Below are 16,199 nucleotides of genomic sequence, written 5' to 3'. Positions count from 1 at the left end.
AAAACATTCACTTTTTGTGTTTATATGGTGTGTAGACCAAAGAAACTCTAAGTTTTCATAAAGTGTCGAGAATGCAATGGAGACGAATGGTTTTTGTTTTTACTAGTAGTAAAAGGGTTTTTTTGACAAAGGAATGCGTCTCTAAAATAAAACGCCATGCAAGCCCATTCCATTTTCGTATCTTTATTTCTTAAAAAAAAGACTATCTCAAAAACAAAAAATGTCACATCTGTTTTTTTGATATCGTATGTAAACAACTAGCTTGCCATTGTATGTATTATTAAAAAAATAGATAACGAATATTTTATATGTTTTAAGAGATTTTAAGGGTTTCCTACAAAAAATATTTTTGCAATCATAAAAAACTTTGAACGTCAGTTTATTGTTTTTTTCTGAAAAGCTCATTAAAATATAATTTTTTTGTAATAAAATCATTAAAAAAGATGAGAATGGTTCAAAAGATGAGAATTTATAAGGAGAGAAAGGTGATAACCATAGTTCCTAGCTGAGACGAGGTGTGCCCGTTAGCGTTACGGTATAGAAAAATCTCACAAAGGATCATTGTGAAATGTTAAAATTATGCGTTACAAAATAAATGGAAGTTACTTTGCGTATTTGACTTCAGCATTATTATACCCATTCTGTGTATAATTACACACCACAAATGCCATATAGTAAACTATAAAATAAAAAGATATATTCTCTGTTATGAGTAAATCTTCCAAATTTTCATGCCGCATGGTTAAAATAATAATTTAAAAAAAAAGGTAGATAAAACCGGGTCAAAATGGTAGACAAAATCGGGGGTACCTAAAATCGGGTGTAGATTAAACCAGGTGTAGATATAATCGGAATACCACTGTATTTCATTTGTATGAGAGCCCCCCCTCCTAAAAAGGAAAGGGGTCTTAATTCATCATAGAAAAAAACTTGCCTTCAAAGACCCGCACATGCCAAATTTGGTTCCATTATATTGATTAGTTCTCGAGTTATGAGGAAATTTGGATTTCATTCAAAGGGGGAGTGGTCATAATTCGCTTCCTAAAGAGGTTTAGGGTCTCAATTCATTATAGAAAAAAATCCTACCTCCAAAAACACCCACATGCCAAATTTGATTCCATTTGCTCGATTAGTTCTCGAGTTATGCAGAAATTTGTGTATCATTTGTATTACAGCCCCCCTCCTCTTAATGGGGGAAGGGGTCTCTTACCATCATAAGAACCTTCCTCGACCCCAAAAACCCCTACATGCAAATTTTCACGCCGATCGGTTCAGTAGTTTTCGATTCTATAAGGAACATACGGACAGACAGATAGACAGAAATCCATTTTTATAAGTATAGATAAATTAATAGAAAATAATCGAAATTACTGTAAACTACTGGGGTAAAGTAATAACAGAGAAAATGTATGGGAAAGTTTCACCTTGAAACTTTCCAGAATTGGTATAACTATCAACGTTTGAAATCTTTTAATTTGTCGTAATGCTACGCTGGCCTGAATCTAAATTTTCGATTTTATAACTAATCAAATACCAATGCAGAACTACAACGGCCGGTGGAGGTTATAAAACACATCTGTCGGGTTCTCTATTGTATAGCACTACAAAACTATCTAACATTACTGCGTAGTTTTACCATTATTTTTAACCATATTATTTATTTTGTAATCCGCTTTGCTAAACCTCACTCATTCGTATAGATTTGGATTAAGGTTTATTTGATTCACTCGTGCTAAAAAAAATTTAAACTGCCATAAACCAACTCAACGAATAAATCAGCTCAATGTTGAGTATTATTTCAATTTTAATACACCCAACAGACAGTACCGCTTCCCGCGAATACTAACCTTCCGCAAGCGTCTTCGTTCTCGCAAGGTCGCAGCTTTTCGCCTGTCCACGGTTACGGTTTTCTTCTTGCATGCCTTACAGGCCCATGTCAGGCAAGGCCGGTTAGGGCTGGCCATGCAACCAGAGGCCGGTGCCAGCACGTGCTCCTCAGAACTTTCACTATTATCGTCGTACTCGGTCAACTGCAACTGCTTTTGCCGGATCTGCAACTGTTGGATGTTCAATTTCAGCTTCTGCTCGGCGGTTAATTCGCCCTGGCCGGAACCACACAAAAAATCACTATCACTTCCGGTTGGAGGCCGATTCATTGCACCAAAATTCACTCGCCCCAACATTCCGATCCCCGATTTACTATCACTCCGATGTTCAATTTCATACCCCTGTTTTAACTCTTGGTAGCGAAAACCCGCCGTCGCCATTGGCACCGACTTCCGACAGAGATTTTTGTTGAACTTGGTCATGGTTTATACACGGCTCGACGACACACACGCGATCCAGTTCACCATCGACGACGAAATCCGCGAGCAGACTGTCTGGTTCGCGACGAATTCTCGACTCCGTTTGTCACATATGTTGTCACCAAGAAAAACGATACTCATTTGCTGTCCAAATTCTAGACAGCAGCAACAACACGCAAAGACGATCGTGCGTGCGTGATCGACCAGATGTTGTGACACTGTTTTCGAGTATGACAAATTCGATGTGTCTTCTGTGTGTTTCTTCCCGATGCCTCTAACATAACATCGCTCTCCGCCGTTTTTACTTATTCCTCGCTACGGCATGTTGACGACGTACCTGAGCTTAGAATTAGCCTCACTAGGGTGGGCGGGGCAAACAGGATGGCCTCCCCCTTTTTTCTCTGTCTTGCGCAGTTAGAGGATTAGCTGCGCCGGAAAATCTTCTAGTTTAAAGTGAGCGATTGATAGTGCCGGTGTATACCTGCAGGCGAAACACGGCAAGCTTTGCGGAAAATTTTCCAATTTTCCTGTCCACATTCACACTGTTCAAGCTTTTGTGCGGCTGTGACATATAAATGATTGGCAGTTTTTCACCTAGTGAAGGGTGGTTTTTACACGTATTGTAATTTTAAATTGTTATTTATGGATATAAAAGCTTTAAAGGTTCAAACACGCGTCTTTGGTTTCTAGAATTTTAAAAATACTTTTTATGCTCAAAATAATAATTATGTTCATTCGTAGTAAGCAAACCGACTACAATTTTCATCATTTTTGGATGAATTTCAACGAATATCCAAAACTACTTGTCCTGATTTGATTCAAACACACTTTCCTTCTGCTCCGTACACTTTAATTTCACTAAAAAGCGATTATTGTGAACATTTTATTGAAATTACGCAACTGACTTTATTTTAAATTCGTCGTACGGTTTAAATCCGTGCAACAAAATTTTCCTTCGTCCGAATCAATTATCACAACAATACATGTATCAGAGACTTTCCAGTAAGACATATAAGCGCCTAGTAATCGTAGATTATTTCTGCAACTTCAAAATTTTGCTACCAAATGGTGATTTCAGGTGTTTTTCTAATATCATTCAAGTGCACATTTTACGTCTGTTGTAAAAGGACAATCAACATTTTTTCTTCGTCGCACGAAAAAAGGTGATTCAATGAAAAATAGCCTTTAAATAGGTCTCGGCTCACCTTTTCGCGCATTAGTAGTATTATGTATTAGTAGATTATTAGTAGATTATTATGAAGTGTATCAAAAATAATAACGTGGTTAATATCATTTATTTATTTATCACTCGTGTGTATCGTAAAAGAAGTAAAAGCATAGCGCATTTTTCGCTCCTTCTGAATTATGAAAAATTTGCTTTGCTTGTCGGTTTTCAGTGTACAATTGAAATTAAAGTTTTGCCTGGTTAGTGTTACGGAAAGGAGCAAGCTGCTGGTCTCTTCGACCTATAAAATAGTGCAGTGCAAAATAGTGTAGTGCAGATTTTCTCGATACTGCCTCTGAAAATTAAAATTTCCAAGATTGTTTGTTGTTTCTTGGATCATGCAGCAGTGAGGAAGACCAGCTGTACAAAAGTAAGATCCTGTAGTGTAGTGAATTTTGCAGCTGCAAGAATAGCTACCGCCATCCGGGGTGAGATTGTGCCAGAAACCAAAAATGTTTATTTCTGAAAATTTATTATATCTATAGAAACTGGTGACCTAAATTCAAAATGATGCACATAACATATTTATTCATAACTTAGAATGGAACACAGATAATATTAACAAACTATTTAGCCTAAACAGGGCTTCAAAGTTCGCGATCAAAAATACTCGGAAATAACGCTTATTATGCGTTGGATAAGTTTTGATTGCGAAAATATTTTTCGAAATTTTGTACTTTTCGAGCTTCACGGGGGTGAGATTGTGCCAAGCCATAATGATCGATCCAATTTGTGGATCTCACATACATAACAAAAGTACGTCAGTATACACCAGAACACTCACATTCTTTACTATTGAGCACAATATTTTGATAGATTAGATTGTATCATCAATTTTAGAGCAAACAGCATCATAGGTCTGCTAAATAATTTAAACTTTCTCACTGGAAATTCCAGTTGCTTGAGGGGGATGGAGGTGAGATGGGCCACATGTTCTGCGGCCGCGAGTTCTTGAACGAAGTAATGGTTACTTTTGTTAAATGATCAAATAGGTATGCCCCCTTAGGATACTCGCCCTCCATATATCCCCTTGTTAACCCTAGAAACGCTACAGGCTATATAAAGGCTGTCCATTGACTACGAACTCATTTTTAGTTATTTCAAACCTCCCCGGGATATTTTCGTTCATACTTTTTGTATGATGCGTTATTTTTAGCCGACCCCCTGCCCCTAATAGTCCACTTAGTTCAAGGACGGCTCCATATGAACTACTTTATACTGATATTCATGTGTATTGTTTATAAACATGCTAATGTTTACTGTTTAGGTATTTAACTTTATGTTTTTGGCACAATGTCACCTCCTAGAAGGGGTGAGATTGTGCCAAAGTTCATGCACTTCCAGTAAAATTAGCTTTCATTGTAACTAAACCATCTCTACGATAGTTGTTAACTGAACAATTTAGTATATATTGACAGGTTTGAAATCAACTTAGTTCCTAAATTGTGTGTATGCTGAGCTAAAGAAAAAAAAACATATGCTTTTTTGGCACATGGCCCTGGCCCTGGATGACGATAGTAAAAAAGAAAGAATTGGGGCAGGATGGATTGGCGGATTTTTCTGGATTAGGAACGCTTTGGCGTAATTTTCGCGGGTGGCTTGAGTCATTGATATCACCTAGTTTATAGCTTCAGGCAGGACAAGAAAACAAGAAATGGGTGGGAAAAGATTATTCGGCGAATGAAGATTTTGCAGAAGTACGGCTCCGAGGAAGGCTGCATGGTGTCCCATGGATAATTTAAGTATTTTATTTCTCATTTGCTTATTCATTCATTTTATAAAATGAAAATAGACAAAATTCGCCAATTACTAAAATTCGTTTAGTATATATTTATTTGTAAAATTAATATATACTAAAGTAATTTTGGTAGTTGGCCGGTTCTATTTATTTTCAGAGAGCGAAATAAGGCGTTATAACCTTGGACTGTTGCAGCTTGGCTTGTGGTTAATGCCATAAGTTAATCCCCGAGGGTCCCGAGTATCACTCAGCATTTATTAGCTGTGATACTCCTACCGTTTATAATTATAATCTTATATATAAAAATGGAAGTGAAAAAGTTCGACCGCGCATCACTTGAGAACGGAGCGTCCGATTTGAGCCAGCTTTTTTTCATTATGTTCGTTTCCATCGCCGCTATGTTTTTACGGCAAGAAAAATCGGAAAATTTACTGGAAAGAACTCGAAAACTCGAAAAATTAGTTTTCCATATGAAATCCACAGCGTATTGCAAACGCCATGTCAGTGTCTGCTATGATCATCGTTCGATTTTTAGTAGCGCCGTTACCGTTCGTTGTCTGATAAACAAACACGTGGTTACTTTCATTGAAATCGCCACATGCAACAATGCTATTAACAATTTGTGTGCTTTTACAAAACAAATTAAAATGAAAAAATACATTTACAATAGTTAGCATTTCATTGATTCGTTAATTCATTTATCGTATTTATGAAACAAACACAAAACTGTTTTATGCCTTCTTACATCGTATGCTTATCCAGAAGATCCAATACAAATGGTTTAGGCACTAAATTGACTAAATTGCCAGTTCCCAATCATCAAATGAAGAATACATGCCACATATGTATTAAAATAGATTTTCCAGCAATTCAGCAACAAATCTATCCTGAAAGTAGGTACTTATATAAATTATAATTTTACTACAGTTCATAACGAATTCCCAGTTTTTTTTCGTATTGCACTCCTTAAAAGTATAAAAAATCTCACAAAATTATGCTTCTGTGTTAAATTATTTTAGTGCGTGAAATACCAAAGGAACAGAAAGAACAAAAATGGATTTAAATGTATACTTTTATTAGCATTTCAACATATTTGACGAGACGGTTAGAAATAAAATTAACAATTAAATTCATTTTGTGGGATAATGAAGTTATCTTGAACAGTAATTTATTACTAATGCAGTTTGCAAATTACAGTTATCAAGATTCGGCAATTCAATTATTTCGGCTAATTCTTATCCATTAACATACACATCTAATAAAAACATAAATCATATCCCTATTGACATCAAATACATATCAGAGTATTGAATTGAATTTTAAATTATCAAGGAACTCCCAATGAACCATTGATTGTGATGAAGGGAATATGCTTGAGTGTCAAAAAATTGTTGGCAATAATTTGAAAACCAGCATACAGAATAGAATAGATGATAATGAGACGATTTACTAAAGCAAAACAATTGTTTGAGAGCATTAAATGGAACAATGATATATTTCAGCATCAATTAAAATATAGTTGTTGGTGGTGTAATGATTATGTTCTCAGGAAGTTTTTAAGGTATATTGCCTATAATAAGAAAATCAACTGCTGCAGACGCAATTCGGCGCTGTTTAAGCCATCGAATTTACTTTTACAAAAAATAATTTAACAATCAGTGAGGTTTATAAGACAAGACTCGATGCAACTTCTACCAACACAACCGTTGGATATTGGGAACTGACAAACCAACTTTTATACCGACATGTTTCCAACGTGTAGCTATAAATTTTGAGATTTTGTCAAATTTTCGTATCTTGCTAATGGCTCAATACGGTTGTTAGATATATACGATCTCTGAAAATTCAGAGTTATAGACTACATCAAACGTTGGAATCTTCAAAAAATTACAAAATTCTACCTATACCGTTAGTACACTCCTTTTTCTAAAAACCCGCAGCTCTCTCAGTTCGTCTGAATTTTACAATCTAAAATATTCGGTCTAATTTGTGGCAGTACGAAGTTTGCCGGGTCCTCTAGTTTTATATAAAAATGTAAAAACGGATGGTACTATTGTTCCCCTTTCTTCTTCCCCTTTAGATTCGAACGTGTATCAAAGATGTTTGATCTTGATACATTTCAAGGAATCATATCTGCGGTAATTGTTACTCAGTGGGTCTGGTCGATTTAATATTTATACAGGAATAGCTCGATAGTACGTACCCTCCGTACTACGTACATTTTGCGTCGATAGTAACGTATCCTCGATAATACGTACATTTTGCCTTGGTAGTACGTACATTTTCCAGCAAAACCTTTATTTGTTTGATTCCAGGCAAAGTCATTGATATAAACAAATTAAAAATTAACTGCTATATTAAATCAATACCACTAAAATATATATTTATTCAATAGTGTACGCAAATTTCATGCAATATTAAGCGTAATACAACAATGCTTCAAAACCTAAAATTGTGATTCGATAGTACGTATATCTCAGTAATACGTACGCTCAACGAAGCAAGGGTGTACGTACTATCGAGGTATACCAGTACATATATCTGTAATATCTATACCTATAAAAAAGGATTTCTGTCTGTCTGTCCGTATGTTCCTTATAGAATCGAAAACTACTGAACCGATCAGCGTGAAAATTTGCATGTAGAGGTCTTTGGGGCCAGGAAAGGTTTTAGTGATGGTCCCTCAACCTTTCCTGGCCCCAAAGACCTCTAGTGATGGTCCCTAATGGTTGAGAGACCCCTCAACCATTAAGAGGGGGAAGGGGGGGCTCCCATACAAATGAAACACAAATTTCTGCATAACTCGAGAACCAATCAAGCAAATAGAACAAAATTTGGCATGTGGGTGTTTTTGGTGACAAGAATTTATTCTATGGTAAATTGAGACCCCTCCCCTCTTTAGAAGGGGAATTATGACTCCTCTCCCCTTTAAGAGGGGGGGCTTCCACACAATTTTCCTCCTAACTCGAGAACTAATCAAGCAAATGGAGACAACAATTTTTTCTATGATGCATTGGGACCCCTCCCCACTTTAGGAGGGGGGGCTCCTATACAAATGAAATACAAATTTCCTCATAACTCGAGAACTAATCAAGCAAATGGACCAAAATTTGGCATGTGAAGGTTTTCGAGGGCAAGAAAATTTTCTATGGTTAATTAGGACCCCTCCCCACTTCAAGAGTGGGGGGAGGGGCTTCTGTACAAATGAAATACAAATTTCCTCATAACTCGAGAACTAATCAAGCAAATGGAACCAAATTTGGCATGTGGGTGTTTTTAGAGACAATTTTTTTTATGATGAACTGGGACCCCTCCCCACTTTAGGAGGGGGGGCTCCTATACAAATGAAAAACAAATTTTCTCATAACTCGAGAACTAATCAAGCAAATGGAACCAAGTTTGACATGTAAGTGGTTTTGGAGGCAAGATTTTTTTCTATGGTGAATTGAGACCCCTCTCCTCTTTAGAAAGCGAGTTGTGACCCATCTCCCCTTTAAGAGGGTGGGCTTCTATACAAATGAAATGCAAATTTTCTCTTAGGTCGAGAACTAATCAAGCAAATGGAACCAAATTTGGCATGTGGGGCTTTTAGGGGGCAGAAATTTTTTCTATGATGAATTAAGACCCCTCCCCTGTTTAGGAGGGGGGCTCCCATACAAATGAGATACAAATTTCCTTATAACTTGAGAACTAATCAAGCAAATGGAACCAAATTTGGCATGTGGGAGTTTTTGGAGTCTTGAATTTATTTTATGATAGTTAGAGACCTTTCACCCCTGTGGTAGGGGGATATGGACTCTCATACAAATAAAACAGAAATTTTTGCGAAACTCAAAAACTAATCAGACCCGAGAAATTCGAGACTCTTCCATAAAACATTAGTCATTAACAAGACCACAAAAACTACCTATAGTAACACTAGATCATTCAGGACGAGACGGCCGCGAGTGTTGCCGACGACCCGCCGTCGGAAGCGCCGCCCACTGGGAGGAGGCAACTCCCCGCAGAAATCACTACTGTCTAGGTTTATTTGTTTTCCTAGGTCCCCTGGGGTTCCTGGAACGAGCGACAGCGAGTAAGGAGAGGATCGCGAAATGGTACTTTCCACAAAAAAGTTTTCCATGAAATGGTGCATTCCGCTTAAGGTTTTTCGCAAAATGATATTCGGCGAAATGTTGTACAATCATGGCGAATATTACTATCCGCTTTCTGGCTATGCAATGAGGGGACAAGGGAGTTGTTTTCTACTTTACTGTGAGGAAACATGGCAAATTTGTATATTAAACTACCCATTCCAGGTAACTAATAAGCATTAACATAAGCAGCAAATCAGCGTATCTGGCATTTTATACTGCACGTTGTTGTATATTAGCTTTTTGACTGCATAGGTGTTGTAAATTGGCACCCAAAATTGTATTAAAATTCTTCGTGTCGATAATTAGCTGTAAATTAGCATTGTCAGCACTATAAGAAGGTTAAAATAGCATTTAAGTAGCATTTAAGGCGACTTAAATGCTTATTGGCCTACATTTGAATAGCATTGGTGATGCTTATTAGTTACCTGGGATGCTTTCATAGTTACGTAACTGCCAAAATGAATCATCTAAGGTTGAACTCCTCAGAAACTTGCAAAACTCGAGATTGTGACAAAGATCATCCGAGATTCATGTCCAACACAGGTTAATTTGTGGCAATTCGAAGTTTGTCGGGTCAGCTAGTAGTATTATACAGAATAAATATTAATGCAGACAAGATATGTATTATGGATTAGCTCTAATAAACACCCGGATCGAATTGGTTGAGTATACATTAGATTGAATGATTGATTGATACGGATTTCTCTGTTTTCTATAACAAAGATATCCAAGAACTACGAAATTTTCTACAAATTGTTAAGAAGCTTTCAACGTTCATTTCTTCTAGGCTTAGAAAGGATTTTTTTCCAAAGTATTTAGTGTACTAAACAGTACACGCTTGCTAAATTGCTAAATTCGTTAACTTTTGAAATTGAACAACTGAAAAAATATGGATTTCAAGCAAGATGCACGTGTTCGCTTCGAACTGCGTCGAACTCGCACCATTGCAATTTGCAACGCGAAGTACGATGAATCCGAAAATGCTGTCAGTTGACAGGTAGAAAATAAAGCTTGCTCTCATTCTCGCAATGTCGTTATAATCTCCCGTTTATTTCTCAAGCCCATTCATGCGGCCGGCTATGCAATGAATCTTGCTGCATGCTGAAATGATGATTCACTGTTGCATCAGCTTGTGGTTCAACGTTCAAAGGAAAATGAGAAAACGACAGTCTATGGATAGTACAGAAATGTATACCCGATCAGTAGAATATAGTAAACTTAAAACAAATGATATTTTATGAACTGTTTTATAAACATGATTTGTAATAAACTAGGTTTCGTTAAGGAGAAATGAGTCGTCATTCATTCTGTAAATTTTAAAAGAAGGTTTTTTTGTGTTTGTTTGATGTGCTGTTCACGAAAATATAATCTCTTTGTTCAGATTAGCAAGACCCCTGTTTTGGACACAAAACCTGCTTCCGAAATTGGGTTTTTGACAATTTCCCTTAATAGTTTATATTAAGATTAAAGTTCCCACAAATCTGTTAACTAATTCACGGTGTTCAAAATACCATTATTAAAAAATAAAATAGACCATTTAAACGGCAAACGCCAGTTGGTTTGTATTGCCATGCTACACCTCTTAGTCAATTTTAAAAAAAATTGTACGACGAATTTTTGAATTGAGCACTTTTGAAGTTTTAAAGGGCAGATTGCTCATATAAAGAAAATGAAAATCTTCAATGACGCTTATAAAATGAACGTAAATCACAGCCGGTATTGATTTTTTATGCAATCATGCAACAACACCGGATAAGTTCCAGATTAAGTTATCGCTGTGGGAAATGGCCAGTATCGAGTATGAACAAATTACGCCAGAATTTAAAAACTAGATCAATCGAAGTCAGATCAACTACCTAGCACCACGTTGATTATATTTGGACAAGTTCCGGGGAATTCCGGGAACACCACAAGTGGCAAGTTTCGTCTATGAACAAAAACTAATCGTGCGACGCCCTAAATCACACTAGAATTCAAAAACTAGATCAATGGAAGCTAAATCTGCTATCTTGGGTCAAGTTTGGTCATACCTGGACATGTTTGGAGGACTCCTGGAATCCCTAGGAAATTACCAGTTTCGAACATGAGCAAAAACTCATTACATGACACCTTCAATCAAACTAAAACTTAAAAAAATACATCAATGTAAGTCAAATTGAGTACCTAGAAGCACAATGATTAATTCCAGTCATGAATTTATTATCTAACATATACCACATTGTGTTATTGACTTCCCTAGGGGTTCCCCAAACATGTCCAATTATGACCACACCTGACCCTAGAGAGCAGATTTGGTTTCCCTTGATCTAGTTTTTAAATTCTAGTATAATTCAACTTAGTGCCATCTGTTATGTAAACAAGGACGCCAGTATCTGCCAAATGACGTTACCTTGATTTGGTCTATTAGCTTTGATGATTAAAGAAGTAGATACGCCACTCTTCGCAGATTCGGCAACATGATGCACTAGCCTGTCATAGTGTTCGTAAAGCGTTCTCATAGGCACACGTTTGATTGTATCATCTGTCACTAACACTTGTGTAAAATGAGAAGTTCACCCTACCGCCAGTAGATAGTGCTGATGGCATACTTTTTACTCATGTATGGGGAAATCAACGACTGGCGTATCTGCTTCCTTTAATAATCTTCCTTTAATATGCTATTAGTCAATCACAGTTTCTAGCAAAATCATTTTAGTTGCTTCCTGTGACTTGAAACCCGATTGATATTAACCTTCTCTCTGCAACTCACACTTTGAAATTAGAGAAAACTTTTTCACGATTGAATTCCATTACTATATTAATTTGTAATTTTAATACAATTTATAATAGTGGAATTCAATCGTGAAAAAGTTTTCTTTAATTTCAATTTTCGTATTCCACTAAAACGCTCAAAAAACTTCAGTCAACTCACACTTTGTTTTGCTTAATGTTGTTTGCGAGCTAAAAAAAATACTAGAATATGGCTATGACCAGGATCCTGATTTTTTTTTTTTTTTTTTCCGTGTTGGGTTCCTGGTCCTGATTTACCAGGACATGTCCTGTTTTCGCATACGTTGTCCTGGTGTCCTGATTTACAGTGAATAATCCTGATTTCAAAATGAAATCGTACTTGACTAAAGAAATTGAAATACAAACGATTGTTTAAATCCTGGTTTCGTATGATATTATCAGTCCCTCACGAAACAGGTTATCTTGCCTTCATAGATATCTCGGTGCTCGATTTTACGTATTCAGTTTCGTAATTGTAGCATACTTCCGACTGTCTGACGGAGGTAGACCCGATAAAGAGAAGCTTTTTACGTGCAGCTGGAGGCGACGCACAAGTTATTCGCCACAGGACATCAGGATGGTCATCGGAGATATAAACATCCAGGTCGGTAGGGAACATTAGCGTAACTAGAGAGGGTGCCTAGCTGTTCCCAAAAATAGTTCCCTATTAATTTTTCTCGCTCAAAACCCAAACGTACATCAACAGGTTTGTAATTACGAAAACTGACATGATAGGGACGAGGGATGAAATTTAACCACAAACGAGCGCGAGATGGTCTTCAACTGGGAGCAGTTGTGCGGTGAACACCTCAAAGGCGAAGTTGCAAAAGGGGACGGAACGGAAGTTTATCTGGGAGTACCCATGGAAGATAGCAATATCCCAGCACCTAATCTCTAACAAGTCAAACGAGAAATAGAATTGCTGCAGACCAATAAAGCCACTGGTAAGGACCGTCTACCGGCAGAGCTTTATAAATATGTCCGAGAAACGCTGGCAACGGCTCTACACTGGGTAATTTCTAAGATTTGTGAGGTGGAGATGCAACCGATGGAAATGGATGGAAGAAGAGGCATAGCGTTGGTAAGATCGGTAGGGTAGTTCTTTACGGAGTTGAAGCCGGGTCGCTGCTCACGGAGGACATTCGCGCCCGTGTTCGAGCGGAAAGTGCTACAGACGATATTTGTACAAGCTGAAAGCGGAGAGTGGTGAAGGTGTATGAATCACGAGCTACAGGCGCTGCTTGCACATCTAGTGAAAGTCGGCAGGCTACTGTGGTCCAGATGCATCGTAAGGATGCCGGACGACAATGCGACGAAAATAATTATCTTCAACAACCCCAATGGCACCAGGAACAAGGGGGCTCCGCGTGCAGGATAGCTTGACCAGGTCGAAAGTGATTTGCGACTTCTGAGACGACTGGGAAATTGGCGACGAGTGGCAAGATCAAGTTGAATGGAAACGACTGCTTGAAACAGCACGAGCCACTCCGCCTCTATGCTGCTGACGACAATGGCGACGATGGCGCTTATATAAATTTTTGTACAAAAAGAATTTTTTTTTGAGGCACCCCTCAGGCCTCTCCCAGGGAAATTTTCTAGCTACGCCAATGGTACGGAAGCGATGTATCGAGGCCGATTATCGGGTTCATGGCCTGCACACCAGACAACCGATAACTTTAGACCTTCCGATGACCTGCTGATTGCTGAATTACTTTTTTTTCTTCCACAAGGCCACCTGCGGATCACCTGACCAACGAATATTGAACCAAATCTATCAAACAGTCATCGTCGATGCTTCTAAAATATCGAGATACGTTTCTTACGGGGTGCGGACCTAGCTCCAGTACCTGTGCGCTCAAAACACCTAACGGTCCTCCTCGAATAAACAATTAAACAACCCGCAAGATGCGCGGGCCTGCAAAACGAGGCTCTACCTTTCTCTTTAAAGCTAGGTGAATCAACACTCGAAGATGGATAGGACGGAATAGGATTAACCGTCGATGAAGCCTCAACTGCGGTGCTAGGAGAAGAAACCTCAAGTGCACGGAATGGTTGGTTCGTTAAAGAAGAAAAAATATCTTAGCTTAGCTTAGCTAGGATCAGGATTCACCTTGATAAGTGATGTGATCGTACAAGCGACGAAGAGGAAAGAGCTTAGAAAAACTAGGGAAAATTTGGCAAAGTACCAACGAGCTCGGAGTGAGTTGACCATGATCCTTAGGAAAAAGCGTCACGAGCAGACAGGGATGGTTCGATCACTTTGACTCAATTTTGATTCATTTGACAGTACCGTCTTAACGGGGCCAAATATGACAAAATATATGGGATATCTGGAGAACAGGCTATTATCTATAATTTTGCTGAATAAAGTTTTGCTGTATCTTTTGTAGTTACGTTGCTACTATGCTAGTATCTTGTTAGTGACTAAATGAACGTTCATTTAGCCACTGATGAGTTACTAGCGTTGTAGCACTGTAACTACAAACGATACATCAAAACTTTGTTCAGAAAAATTGTAGATATTTGCGTGGATTTCAATGCAGCATACGATACAGTTGAGCGCGAAGAGTTGTGACAATTAGTGCACATGAATGGTTAGCCGGACAAACTAAATAACACGACTGATCATAGCTACCCTGTAGCGAGTGATGTTCTATGCGCGTGTTTCGATAGTACTCTCGAGTTCTATCGAAACGGTCGATGGACGGTCCCGAATTCTATTTAACATCGCTATTGAAGGTATGAGTGGGCGTCAAAACAAGAGGAAAGATCTTCAACAAAAGTAACCAACTCCTAACAGAGGACCATGGCATCATTACTAAAAACCTTTGGACGGCGAAGGCAATCTACGCTGATCTAAAAACGAAGCATCGTACCCCTGGTGAAAGTCGGGAGGCTACGGTGCTCCAGCCTTGTCATAAGGATATACCTCCGATATCAGGAATAGAGAGACCCTACGGGCCGGGAAAAGTTCTTATGATGGTTAGCGACCCCTCCCCCCACCAAGAGGGGGGGCTTCCTTACGAATGGAACACAAATTTCTGCATAACTCGAGAACTAATCAAGCAAATTGAACCAAATTTGGCATGTGAGCGTTTTAGGAGGCAAGAACTTTTTCTATGGTGTTTTCTATGGGGGGGGGTCAGGAACAACCCGGTAACAATGTGACAGCTCCCATACTAATCAAACATACCTAAAACTGCTGGTTCATGGTTCACGACAGATGTTTGAAAGCGGCGTAAATATCGAAGAAAGAGTTTATTATCATTTGTTTTTGCCATAAATCCCTTGTGCATATAAGATTTGAATTGGTTTATTATTTCAATAGAGTATTTTACGAACTGACAATATTATGTCAAGTACCAAAACGTTTCCGTGGTAATGACAATAGCAGCATAACTGGTTCTTCTATCATAATAACATGCTCTATTTGGTTCTGTCATATAACAGTGTGTTTTTTGTACAACTGCAACGATCTCTATTGCTTGGATTTACTCTTGAATTTTGCTTAACTTGTTCTGTTAACGACAAAATCGATCCAGCAATCATGAAAGAGCATTTCATTTTGAATTGCGCAGCGGATAACTTTTAATGAAATACGCAATATTCAAATACTTTAGAGCAGACAACTCGTACACAAGAATGACAATCTTGTAATAAATACCGCTTTTTATCTTGTAAACAAATCAATCAAACAACCCACCAAGAATTCAAACAGTTTTTCCGAAAACATGAAATAATGCTGAAATATTGCGGAGTTTCCACCTATTTAGAGTCCCACGTGAAAATTATTAGCGTGGTTATTTTCTGCGTTTACCACGCATGTTTGCAATTTAGCAATTTGAACTATCAGTTATTCGTTATTGCCTCCCCACTGCACCCTTCCTTGCTTGACAAGCATATTTTCAATGTATTTAGTAAGTACAGGATAATTATTATTAAAAAAATAATTTGCGTGGGACTCGTTAAATTGCTGCAAGGTGCAATAATCAATACGCACTTTTCAAATCGTTGTCCAGACAGCT

At 37.9% G+C, this 16,199-nt stretch overlaps 1 protein-coding gene across 1 annotated transcript in view; it reads right to left on the bottom strand.

The window, feature by feature from the left end:
* The window catches only part of LOC128745582 (myogenic-determination protein), a 52,908-nt gene extending 50,599 nt beyond the window's left edge, over positions 1-2,309 (bottom strand). Inside the window, exon 1 of the mRNA XM_053842660.1 lies at positions 1,848-2,309. Coding sequence (XP_053698635.1) covers positions 1,848-2,309 — 462 coding nt within the window. The remainder of the gene's footprint in view (positions 1-1,847) is intronic.
* Between the last annotated feature and the right edge of the window lie 13,890 nt (positions 2,310-16,199).

This window comes from Sabethes cyaneus, chromosome 1 (genome assembly GCF_943734655.1).
Source record: "Sabethes cyaneus chromosome 1, idSabCyanKW18_F2, whole genome shotgun sequence".
In the NCBI taxonomy this organism is placed as follows: Eukaryota; Metazoa; Arthropoda; class Insecta; order Diptera; family Culicidae; genus Sabethes; species Sabethes cyaneus.
The sequence above is the reverse complement of the archived record's forward strand: the minus strand, read 5'-3'. Positions and strand labels throughout refer to the sequence as shown.